Source organism: Melozone crissalis, unplaced genomic scaffold (genome assembly GCF_028551555.1).
Source record: "Melozone crissalis strain CALT ecotype California unplaced genomic scaffold, PUWL_Pcris_2 ptg000042l_1, whole genome shotgun sequence".
Lineage (NCBI taxonomy): Eukaryota > Metazoa > Chordata > Aves > Passeriformes > Passerellidae > Melozone > Melozone crissalis.
In genome coordinates, this window is record NW_026535820.1 from 7,007,891 (window position 1) to 7,021,539 (window position 13,649).

The 13,649-nt window shown below is 38.8% G+C and overlaps 1 protein-coding gene across 1 annotated transcript in view; it reads right to left on the minus strand.

The window, feature by feature from the left end:
• The window catches only part of CLVS1 (clavesin 1), a 97,166-nt gene that overhangs the window by 54,526 nt on the left and 28,991 nt on the right, over positions 1-13,649 (minus strand). Inside the window, exon 3 of the mRNA XM_054284752.1 lies at positions 8,925-9,099. Within this exon, the coding sequence (XP_054140727.1) occupies positions 8,925-9,099 (175 nt within the window). The remainder of the gene's footprint in view (positions 1-8,924; positions 9,100-13,649) is intronic.

A 13,649-nucleotide genomic window follows, 5' to 3' on the forward strand; every position in this document is an offset into this window, starting at 1 on the left:
TTAAGAAGAGACGCAAAAGTATTTGAGAACAAAACGGAGTTCCTCAAGATCACTAGGCAAATGTTCTTATTGATGTACAGAATTTCCAAAAAATGCTCAGACATTGAGGGACATTTTGTGCAAGCCTAGAAGTCTCTCTTGAAGTGGAAAATCACTTTCTGCCATGGCTTAATAGGGATGGAATTACAGCCTCCATCAAGACAATGGTAAAAGTTCTATTTGCATCAGCTGGGACTTCACCTCAAACTTACTGAAATCATTGTAGTCTCTTTTGACCATGTTGATCATACACATATTTGCCATACAAGCATGTATGGCCATACAAATATGTATGACCATAAAAGATTTGAGGAATTCCTAAGTTCCTTTGTTGAGGAGGAGATAATAATACCTGAGGATTTAAAAAAAATTATGTGCTCAGAAAAGTCCTAGTTTTCTGCACATAAGTCAAACAACAAGTAAGCAAATGTTTCTAAAAATCATTGCCTTTCTGCAGAATTTTAAAATGTTTCTGACAGCAGCTTTTTTGTTAAAAACTTGCACCAGAAATTACCTTGTTTAGAGGAGCAGAATGAACAGAGTCCTGCCAAGAGCCCTCTCCTGCACCTGTGTGAGCGGAGCTGCTGGGTGCTCCACAGCAGCAGTCAGGGACCCACAGGCAGCTCCACAGCACGTCCTTGAAGGCATGTGCTAAAGACAGGGCTGTGAGCCAGGGGTGTAAAGGAACAGCTGATCTTACCCTGCCACAGCTGCCTTCCCTGGAGATAGGAATTTCAGTTCTGCAGTCATTAGTGAAGGCTCCAGCATGAGTCTTCTCCTAGAGAGAGCCAAGTCCTTGTCTAGCTGTGCTCAGGGGATAATCTATGCCACTGTGTGCAGTCATATCAGAATGATGACTCCTCCTGCTCCGCCTCCATCTCCCTGTACACATGTACCTCCATTGCCACCCCACATCTCAGACAAAATAACACCTATGTCAGCTCTGTTGTCACAAAGCTCTCGCTGAACTGTCACTATTCCTATTTCTAATCTAGTCTTGTATATGCAATCTCCTTTCTATTTTTGCATAATCATTGTGTATATTTGTCACAGCAAGAAACTACCTGTAAGTAAATATTCTCTTCAGGAAGTATTCACTCGTTTCCCATGCTAAAAAGGAGAAAGCTTTTGGAGTTGTAAAAAAAGCTAAACATATTACACATGGATCATTCCTGAAATTTTATGAAATTATGAAGGACAGGGATAATGTAATTTGGTGCAAGTACATTAGACCAGGTTCATATTTTATGAGAGAAAAAAACATTCAACATATAACATGATCTATTTGTGCACATGTTAATGGGAAGGTTTGAGCATGACTGATGTTAGCTCTAGGCTTTTTTACTATCTACCACTAAGACTTACTGCAATAAACTTTCACATTTCCTTGCTGGGACTAAAAGAGTATTTTCTTTCTTTCTAGTTCTTATCAGCAACTTGGTGAGATCTTTATTAAAATGTAATAACTGGCATTATAAAAGACTTTCCGTTTAATATATGCAGCTTGTCCTTTACTTGGAGCCAAAAGCCCCAAAGCATTCAACTGATAAACATGGCAGGGCTGATCAATTCTACTAAGCAGTTAATTCCAGTATTCAAGTGAAAAATGTGAGTCTGCAGCCTGCTATCCTTTGCTTTTTCCTTGTTCCAGTCAACTCCCTGGAGATGATAGACACACAATGAACACAGGCCTCCTCTTGTAGAGAGAGAAGTCTGTTTATCTACCTTTTTTTAATATAAAATGAGTCAATCCCTCTTCTCATCTCCTTTATTTCAAAGGCTCCCTCACTGGCAGCTCAGAGAGCACTCACTCTACATATCACAACAGCTGCTGGAGACAGATAGCATGAGCATTTCTGGAATGATTCAAACTGACCTCCTTTCAATGGATACTAAATGCTCATCATTAGCTGGGGCCTCATGTTCCAACACAGGTCTCTTACATGAAGCACATTCTAATGCTGAAGGAAAAGCTAGCAAGGTAAACAGATTTGGGAACTTTAGAGGCAGCCTTTAATGAAAAAAATTGTATGTTTTTTATGTGTATATATTGCAAATTATTTCATTCCAATACTTGTGTATATACGCAGTTTGATGTCTCATATGAGTAGTGGCCTTGAAACCAAGAAAGTTTTTTGCTACATATGTTTAGGAAACAGAATATCCAATTGCATCTTAAAGCATCAACTAAATTCTGATCTTTAGGCACGTTCCAGTTGCTGAAGATCATTAGAACTTGAAGTTGTCTTACTTTAGGAACAGATCAATCACTCTTACTGGGAGGAGGTCTCTATTTCCCTCACAGACCAGATTTGTAGACCCCCTTCTGTAGGTTAACCCATGTTTATATAGCTCACATTGTCTCTATGGAAATAAGCTTGAGTTACTCTTGTGGAGTTACTAACAGGGACTCTTCTTTGGGAAGCTGCAACATGCCTTTGGACACATGAACACTTGTGATTACAACACAAGAACATCCTGCTTTTATATTCTGAGGAAATCACTTGTTGTCTGGTAGGACACTACTAAAGGTGCAGTTATCCATCTTCAAGGACCCAGCCTGGGATATCCCCTTTAATTCAATTTCCATATCCTGGGGAAGATAATGACAAGGCTTTTGCAAAAATCCAAAATTTTTTACTAGTCTTTAAATTCTGGACATAAATATGCAAAAAATGTCTGCCTTTAGGTAGGTTTCTTTCTAACAGGGGAGGGGAAAGAAGGACAGATTCTCAGCTGCCACAGATCATCATTTCTGTGCAGATGTGCACAGAGCCACAACCAGTTACACTGTTCCAGCAACTGGCCTCAGCTCTCTGCTCACTTTTCTCAACCTGAAAAGCTGAGGAGAAGCCAAACAATTGAATGAAGAACTTTTGAATCTGCAGTCATTTTTCAAGAAATAAACTGTTAAATCTACACTTAGGATCTTTTTATATGAGGTGCTAAGGTTTTTTGGTTTGTCCCTGTGCAAGCCAGTGGATACATGAGCCTGTATATGGTTTTCTTTGCATAGCTTCTGTCACTGAGGATTTTATCTCTTCTGACTTCAGTAGGCAATGACAGAGTTCTGTCTTTCTATTAATATGACCTGTTATAAACACCGGTGGAGACATAATAGCATCATAGGATATTTATAGCACATGCAGACTTAACCTTGCACTACAGATTTCTACAGAAAGGCTGAGTGTTTATCAGCTTTTTACAATGAGAATTCTCATTTACTCTAAATTTTCAAGTATCAGCAATATTATATTCAAAAACTCTGTGTGAAGAAGAGTTTGTAGAAGACTATGCCAGGCATCTTATACCCTACATCCTTCCCATGACTCATGAAGAGTTCCACTGGAAGTACTTATTCAGAAAAAGGGATCACATTAACCTCTGCTTTCAGAGTACAAATGTGTTTAAACAAGAAAAGAAAAGTCAGTTCCTTGCTCCAGCCTGGAGACTCCAGTCCAGTCTGGGCTGGTGAAGGAGACATCAAGTTTTCAGGGCAGAGGGCTTGGTGAAATCTCCAAACACTCAAGAACTGCCTGGGTTCTGTTCAGATGCCCAGTTTGACCATAATAAATATTAAATTATGTCCATTAAGCCAGGCCATAATGCCCTGAGATACTGTTCCATTACCTCCACTTGAATTCAAACTTCAAAAAGCAGGAAATACTAACAACTAAGGCAGAAATCAAATGCTTCCTAACACTCATAATGAAATAGATTATTAAGCATTTTGTTTCCCAGATTAAAATTATTGAAACAAACCTACTTCCAGATAATTTTGGAAATCTGTTCCACTGTAATAATGCTGTTTTGAAAATACAGCATAGTTCCAGAAAAAAATAAAATGGTTCTGACTTGAAAACTTTTATCAGCTCTAAAGACTCATATTTTTCAGTAAGATTTGGGAAAAAAAGCATACAAAAATATTACACCTCTGGCATAATATTGGACTGCATTTTTTTTCCTTTAAGATCTACATTCTCCTTCACTTTTGAGCATTTTTAAATACTATAACTTTTCCTTCTGAAGCACAACATGAAAAATATTTGATTGTCTAAGACAATGCCAAAAGACAAATAATTTGCTGTTATAATTGAACTAACATTAGCTTTCTTGATCCTACAAAATTACAGTAGGAGGAAAGAAAAAAGACTTCTAAAATCTATTGCTTATGTTGAAGATCAAAAAGCTTCATATAGTTCTTAAGAGCCACAGTTTTTTCATAAATTGGCATCTCATTCTAGATTTTGAAGTGAAATAATCTCCAAACAAACCTGTTAGCTTAATTTTCTGATTTCATCTAAACATTAATGCTATCCTGTAGCATTAGCAAATATACCTTTGACAATTTTCTAAGAGAATCTTATACAATTTTCCCTTATTTGAAGATTTTTTTCAAAGATTTTTTTATCTGTACCACTATCTGATCAAAGTGTTTTAAAGTCAAGCATCACTGATTTCCTTTCCTTTTCCCCTCCTCACAGAAATACTAGCTTCAAATTTTGTCTGGATTATGATAAACTGAAGATAACTTAAAGAAATTTAGTTGTTCTCCTAATGTCCTTTGCTGGTCCAATCTTCTGTCAAGTTATTGCCAATGAAACTCCGGAGACAAATTCCTGTTAGCAGATCTCGGTTGCTCCCTCCTGTTACTGCTGCTCAATGCAATGATTGTGAAATTTGAATCAAAGCCCTGTTGAACCCTAAAGACCACTCCTGCAATGATTCATCATTGTCACAAGGTGGGAATATGGTTTATTTCTTAAGAGTGACTGTAATCACATTTGAGGACACCTGCATGTGACACAAATATCAAAGAAAGAAAGAATACAGCCAGGAAATAACCATCAACCATATTTCTTGTTTCACTACCTTGAGACAGCCTTGGGGCAAGTGACCTGTTAGGTGAGGCAGTATTAGGTACTCTGGAGTGCAAACCTGACCTTCAGGTCAGTTTTGAATCCAGTTTGGTGATTTGTGTCATAAGCCACTCAGCTGGGTCTTGGTAGACTAGAGTCCTCTGTCTTGGCTTTCATCAAAGAAATAGCAGGCAAGGTCAAACCTTCTGCTGTTTGGAAGGTTTTGGAAGATTTCTGGATGCTATTGAGAAGTAATTGCATTTCAATTCAGAGCACTGGCTGGGGGAATTTCTAAATTGCTACATGCATGCACATACACGAACTGCAGTACATAGCTCTGGTGTTGGATAAGGCAGGAACAAAGAGTGTTTCTTTATGTTCATTGGTATACCATAAAACCAAAAGTCCTGTCTGGAGGCCAACCAACTACATCCTCAGAGCAGAAACCAACCAGCCTTACATTAAAAAAAATGTCTGGGTTTCACTGGACATGAAGGCTGTGTTCCCTGCAGCCCTTCAGGTTTCCAGGATTATTGGAGTCTTTGAATGCAGTGGTCAGTAGCAAATATCCTGTGTACTGAGAAGTGACCATTTCTTATGTGCTTCACCTGCATCATTATTTTAACATGGCTTTCTGACCCTTGCTATTGGACTCTGATGCTTCTACTCTATTATGCAAAGTGCCAGAAGATCAGTCTTTGGTTAACTTAAGCCACAATTAAATTTTGTCTACCATCATAAGATAATTACAAGCTCAGCATGACACACAAAGAACTGTGACTTCACAGATGAAGAAAAAGAGGAAAAAACATGCTGTGAAGGGGGAAAGCTGTTCATATTAAAAGAATGAAGATTAGAAGTGAAAACTTGGAAAGTTATTGGCAAAATAGGTTTATTTTAGACACATCTCTCTCCCCACCTTTCCATCCACATGAAAATCTTGTGTTTAATGTGTTAAAATTCAAGAGATCTGTAAGGTCTAGGAAGGAATACAGCATGAGCTCAAAGCATACAGTGACAATTGTCTTGTGCTAAAACAGCAGAGCTTGTTAATCAGAGATGGCTTAGGCATTACAAAGACTTTTGTCCCCACACTGTTGTAACATGATGAGAATTGCTAAACTGTACAAATAGTTATTTAACATCTGAACTACTGTTGTTTGAAGTGGAGGCATAAGGGCATTTTTAGGTCACTAAATAAAGTAACTGAGATACAATGAACTGCCTTGCGTGATGCAATATATGGAGAAATCCATACAGAACAAGGAGTAGTATTGAGCAAAATGCGCATTCAGCAGTGTGATGATGACACTCCTACTTCATCTTTCTAAGTATTTACACATTTTACAGTGTTTGAAACTGAGCAGCTTGAATAATATTAATTTCTGCAGCTAAGTCCACTAGATTTGACTAGTGTTTGTTTTACAACTCAAGATTAATTAATATATGCACCTGTGTAATACTTGCTCTCTGCACTTAAGTGGTAATGCATTGTAGCAATAATTTGAGAAAAACTAAATTTAAGGCAAATGCAAAAATATAGAGTTGCCAAAAGATTAATTAGCTGAAAGCAACTTGAATGTAAGAAAAATACCTAAATGCATAAATTATTAAATACAATTTTTTAAAGTAATTCAATATGTTAGAATGTGATGGTCTGAGACAATGAATGACTGTTTAAAAAACTATAGGAAAATTATTCCTCTATGGCATTAAAATTGGCAATACATAGGGAGAGGCTGAAAGTTCCTGGCACAAATAGCAACATATGGGTTCAGCTCCAGTAGAAATTGTAAGAGAGAATTATTTTCCTTCCATCTACTTAACTAGACTTACACAGGACTTAATATAACCCAAAATCTCTTCATAGAAAGGAGGACTGAGATAGCCATGTAATCTGCCTGTATGAGGATTTGTACTTGCACAGTGCCTTAGCTATGAGAAAAAACAAGGAACTAAAACAATCTGCTTTTATTTCTGGACATCATCATCTCATGGGAGTAGGACCTGACTTTTTTCCTTTCAGTGACCTCCAATGCAGTGACTCTTTTTCTGAAGTATGTAGGTATTGTCTGCATTTCAACTACATTTCACACAAATTTTACATTAGGATAGCACTAGTTCTTTTTCAATAATAATAGAACAAAGTCTCAGTGAAGGGATTTCAACAGCAATGGTAAGAGCCAAAAAACTCCCCAAACTAAAAAGCCCCCAACATCATTGTATGCTAAATATGTGCTTGATAAGCATGAATGTCTTGCTTCTAGAACCGGTAAAAAGGAATGCAGCTTTCACAACTCCTACTACTCCTACTACTCACAAAGCCAGTGGCTAGCTAAGTTTAGGACAAGTTATCCCAATTTGTACTTTCAGAGAGAGTCACATTTTTACTAATCCTGGAGAAGACAACAGTAACTCATCTTCAAATAGGAAAAGAAATGCAGTTGCATACTCAACTAATGCTGCCTCCTTCAATTGCACAGCACAGGATGTCAGGCTAATGACAGAATTATAAGATTTGGTACTTCCAGGCTTCAGTACTTCCAGTATTGCTGCTGACAAATGCAAACAAACGGGAGGCAGAAAACCTGGCAGTGCCATGGCCAGAAATTCGATGGGATGAAGGCTGTACTGGCCTCAAACTGAATAGATGGAAAAGCTAAATTTGGATATGCACAAGGATGCTTTGCTAGAATTTGATTTAGTTATGAATGTCACTTGGCTTTATCTTCCTTCTGACTAGAAGTTTTTTCTGAAGCAAAGAATGTTATTCTGTATGAAGTGATAGTATCTGCAGGAGAAGATAAGGTATTGTGCTAAGGACTAATTGCACAGCTTGACTTTCTAATTTGTTAGAATAGATGAAAATTCCTCACAAAGGGGAACACAGGCTTAAAATCGCTGGCAGATTTTTCTACCTAATTTTTGAATAATAAAACAAAGCAGATACAATCATGATCTAGTTGCAGATAATTTGCTAGTCAAAAAAAATAGTCGAACAAATTGTTCCTTCTGGAATGTAAGTTAAAATAAAAATGAACACACTAGAGAGAATTTTTCTTGAGGTGTTTATGACAACAGGATATCTGGTAAGTATTAAGCAAGAAAAAAACAATTACTTATCTCTCCTTTTAAATATGTAGCCGCATGAAAACATGGTCTTTAAGCAAGCTGGTATAAGATTGAAATCATCCCTGCTTTGAGCAGGGAGTCAGACAAAGTGGTCTCCATCTCTCCTTCCAACTTAAATAGCCCTTGGATTCTATCAAATGCCCTCAAATAGTTACGTAAGGTTATGTAAAAAGTCCTTCTCAGGTCTAACACCAGAGATGGGCTCGAACTAGTGGAAGGGACTGAAGTCCTCTCTGACCACCACAGTTTATCCTCATCCTCAGGTTGTCCCATCAGGCCCCAGCTGCCTTGTTCCTCACCTCCTACCTAGCCCCATGACAGAACATGGTTTTAGCTTGTTCCTATTTATCTGCAAGCACCAGGTGGAAGTGCAGCCCCTCAAGAGTCTGAACCATGAACCAACAGGATCCTGTGTGACAAATGAGGGCAGTCAGAATGAGGCCACAACAGGGAGCCTGTCCTCCCTCTTCCTCATTCCCGTCCTACTCAAACGCATTCCCATGAACACAGCACTGCTCTTCCATCTGCTGAGGGAGCTGCTCTCATCTCCTGTCACCCTCCCTCTGCACACACATGTGCTTGCATGTGGACTGCAGACACTGCTGGATTCTAATCCCCTTGAATTCTCTCATGGATTAAACCTCAAATCTCTAACCCTCCTTCTTAATGCTGTGGTAAGTAACACACGTCCTGGCTACATTGATTTACAGCTGAAATAAAAGTGAAAGGCAGACAAAATGAGATGTCTGAAAATTGATCTATGCAGCAAGTGGATGGAACATTAAAGCATTCTAGATTATTTCTCCTCCTTTCACTTTGCCCAGGGCCTGATGAAGCAAAAATCACTGTCTGCAGCAATAAAAGTTGCAGGTACATGTGTTACCCTCCACCTACCTGTAACCCTTCAATGGCCAGTTTGAGGATAGAGGGTGTAAGCTTGGAGGCTTGCTTGAAGGAGAAGTTGCTCCAATCTATAATTAGAATGAAGCCATTTATCTGAAGCTCCTGATCTTCAATGAGCACTTCCAAGGAAAGGAGAATAGCCCGAAGGATATCTATGAAGGAGTTCCTAAAGCAAAAGCAGAAAAGAAATCAATGGTTGCAGTTGTCTTCAAACCTCAAGATTCTCAGTTTTGCTATGGGTGGGGCATGAGTGAAGGACAGGGATTTATTCTGGCAGAATCCTGAAAAAGAGTTGTTTCAGAGGTGTCTTTAAAGAGTTGCTGCTCCAAAACTGCTTGGTGTGATAAATCCTGGTCACTGACGGATAAAATAAACACTGAATGAGATCTCCTTAGTTTTGCTAGTAGACCTGTCAATAGATTTTAGCTAAGCTACATTGGGAAACTATTTTTCTGTGATAAAATTAAACAAATTCAAGCTATCGATTTAAATCGTTGCTCATTTGGATATACTTTACCAGTTTGTTTCCCTTCTTCTTATCAGTTTTTTGTTTCCTTATTTTCAGAAAAGGAAATAAATCAGTACAATATTAATATAAAAGATATCATACAAGTAGGTTCTGTGCTTGAGTGTAGGGAATGATGCAAGGCTTTACACAATGCAGTTTGACAGTTGCCTTATTTTTGCAAACCAAATGCAACATGAGAAATGGCTACATATGCTCAAAATGAGAGCTCTTTATTAATTATCAGCTACAGTAGGCTGGCCACAAGGCTTCCCTCAGCTCTGGGAGAATAATTAAAAGCCTCGGAGGGCCTGAAGCATTTAACAAGTAAAAGGGAAGAAAGTGCTGAAATGCTTTCTTTAATGTGAAAGTCTGCTCTGGGAAGCCTGGGCTGCTCACTCCTTCCATTTTCTCACTACTTCCATTTCACAAAAGCAAGACTTGGACACTTTAATGACTAGTCCATACTTATACCCCAGCGAGATGAATTAGGTGCTCTCCTCATCTGTCCTTCTCATTAAGATTATTTACAAACAATACATTCCACTAGAGAGTAATAAGTAAGGAAAGCTTCACAAAGTGCAGCATAACCTTGTGTAAAATTAAATTGTAATATACTGCTAGTGCAATCTGTTTTACCTTAGCATTGTTCTCAAGTTTTCATGAGACCTGAGGTCTTTACAGGGAAGGTTCATACAGTGTTCTCCCATGGAAATTTTAATTTATTTCTTTTCTGCTGTTTTCATCAATTTAAAACAAATCCCCTCAAACATTCAAGAGCATTTGTTTCAAATTCTGCCTGAGATAAAAAAACATATGTGCAGTCAAAACAAATTTCTCTACCATTGGCCTCTACCCCTGAATGGCATCAACACATGTTAAATTTCTATTAAAAGTAAATGGCGAATTGTTCTCTGATTCTTTCTCTTTTCTCTCAATAGGTTTTGAGTGGAAATGTACATTCCTTCTATAAAGACCTGATCCCTTGTAAATCTGCTTCTGCACTCTGCCTTTCTGCAAAAGTTAGAAGCTTCTCTTAAGTATAATTATTGGGGCAATAAATTGAACTTATTGAACTTAAAGACACATAGTATTGTTCTTGCTGCATACCAAGTCACCTCTCCCTCATTTACAGTTACAAGACAACCTTGACCTTTTCAAACCCTATGGGGAAGCTCAACTAAACAGCTAAAAGGAGTATTTCCTTAGCAATGTCAGGTGAAGGCATACTGATTGGATTGGCAATTGGCATGTATTTTAAGTCTAAATTTATTTTAGAAAACTGTGATATACTACCTACTGCTTAGCTGAAATGGTGATGACTTTCAAGCAGCAGCATCAGATGACCATATCTGGTGAAAAAACCCCAAATATACCCAGCTCTAGGGTGACTTTATGATGCTTATATCCCCAGTCATCTCTTCTGTTTATGCTAGATATTAAGTTCTGCACCTTTAAGACTGGTTCTGAGAGTAAAGTGGGGGAAAAGAATCATGGAGTTTGTTTTCAGAAACTGCACTCAGTCCTCCACATTCCAGCTTCTGGACTGTGATGTCTGCAGCATGGATGGACAGCGGGACAGAGCTCTCCTTTGCTTTTTTTAGTTAGTTTTTAGCTAGCTGAGGCAGTAAAGTTCCCCAGACTGCGGCTTTTCTTTTTCTTGGAGCTGTTCAAACCTGCCCTGGACTGAAAACCCAGAAGAACACCTGGAGCTCACACCTGTGGCCCACCAGGGCCCGGGATGTGGCATTTCCAGTGCCAGAGGGACTGATAAGAGACTGAGTGAGCTGAGCTACAGCCCACAAAATGACTTTCTGAATTTGCCACCTCTTCAGAACAATGAGAGGTTTTATTGTTTAATATTTTTCATTTTTTTATACTTGTGAATACTTTGCCAGTTAAATAAACAGGTTTTTTCCCCCTTTTCTCCAAGGAAATCTTTTCCTGAACCAGTTGGGGGAGAGGTCACTTGAATTTACTTTCTACAGGGACCTCTTTGGAAGTTTCCTCCCAAATTTGCCCTAAACCAGGACATAGCCCTAAACCATATCTATGTAATATATCCTACACTATCCCAGCATCCTCCTTCAGGTGGTCAGCCTTCCACAAGAACTGCCCCATGGAAGCTCCCAGACATGTGCAGAGGCTCCAAAAGTGTCCTTACATACATGCCAGCCCTCTTTGCACTCTTGTTGGCATCAGTTTGAAATTATATCATTAACTGGCTACATTGGGGAAGATGGAATAATCGTGATCTCAATCCCACAGCTGCAAAACCTAGAATGAACTGGATGGTTTTTATTGACAAAGGTGTTAAACAGGGCTACATTGTGACAAAAAAAAGGTTTCATCCTTCATTTATGGGAAGAAGTTTTCTTAAGAGTACATTCAAACTTATATTCCTGATCCTGCTAGCACTGATGTTTTTGAAGTCTGTAATGATTCCAGTGGGACTGTCTGGAAATGGTGGATACAAGATATCTTCTGTAATCCACTCAAACTCTAAATGACAATGGAAATATTTCAGCGCAAAATCTTCCCCTTGGACTTTGTGCTGAAGAATTCCAGTCTTTGTTTCAGTTTCATAAATTGCCAATTTATCAAACAATTACTCGCCTGTACCTTCCTGTACTTTCAGTAGAAATTATTTACCTGGGAGATATGGCACTCAATTTTCTTAGTTTACAACTAATCTGGCTGTCCCTGCCTACATCCCTCCACTCTCTATGCATTTGCAATTTGAAGACATGGTGTAGGAAATAACTCAGAGTGAGCACAAAGACGTTTTTCTGATGAGTACAGGGAGTTATAAAAGCAGCACACAAGTCCTCCAGGTGGGTTGTTTGCAGACACACTGTTCCATGAATGCAGAGCCTGGATAGAAATCAGACAGAGTGCCACTTGAGTCTTAAGCCCTCTGCTCTCGAGTCTTGGGGCTTTGAGACAAATCATTCAGCTGTGTGACTGATTTGCATCCAAATAATTTTCTATGCATGAACGCAGAACCACTTTTTATTAGTCCATCACTTTTGTTCCATTGCTTAATGTTCCCTTCCCCTCCTCCAATGCCCCTCCTCACCAGTTTAACCCTCTCACACAGAAAAGAAAAGTGAAATAAATTACAACTACACAAAGGGAAATGTATAAGGTCCTGTAAGGATTCAGCATGAAGCCTACTGAAGTGAGCCACTAATGAGTTACAAAAGATTTGCACAAGCCCCAGAAAGAGAAAAAGGAGGAGGGAGTGAGTGTGCCTATCTGCTTTGGCTGAATGGAAAGGTACCACAAAAGAGACTCTTCAAATACCCTTTGGAAAATGGGAAGTTAGCCCAACATAAGCTAGTGGTAAGGAACAATAACGTAACACAAAAAATGAAGATGGTTTAGCTGAGGGATTTGGTGGGGAGATTAGCCAAAGGCATAACATGAAAATAAATAAGAAGAAATTACTTAATTATGAGAGGTGTAAGCAGGCTGTGAGAGAACCAGAAGGCTCAGTGGAGTACCAGGGTGCAGTGGGAACAATTAAAGGGGATAAAGACATTGAAAGGAAATTAAATGCTCTATTTGCATCTATCTGCCACCAGTCATTTTGAGGAGATCCGTGGATAAAAAAGCTGAGGCACTGCTGGAAAATAAGGGGGCAACTAAGACATACTGAAAGAAAGTGATACATTTTGGAGAAGACAGCATCAGTAAAGGCTTTTGACATTACTCCTTCTGAAAAACTAAGCACTTTTAGGCATGCTAGTGAAATTAATTGGATTATTCAGATAGTTAAAAGTACAAATGTACAGAAGTACTGGCAGCTGAAGCCATTAAGATTGTCTGGGAGTAAGCAAAAACAAACTGTCACCACAAATCCTGACAGTCCCATGAGATAGCAGACTAAAAACTTTGGATGAGTGCCTCTATCTTGGCAGTTGCAGATAATTCAGCTTAATGTCCCTAAGTTAATATGCTGTAAGAGCCTCTCTTCTCTAATGCTGAAAAGGTGGCCAAAGCTCCATAGCATTTGGCAAACTGCGAACATGGCACAGATACAAATCAAGTAAGAGACCACATCTTGCTTTGTTCCCTCCATACACAAAAAATCACCAAGAGAGCAAAAATGCATATTTAGCTTCTAAATGGGGAGAGCTGACCCTGCCCTGCAAGGAGGATTCCCAGTGAGAGCAAAACACAGAAAAGGAAGCAGAAAAAAGGACCAG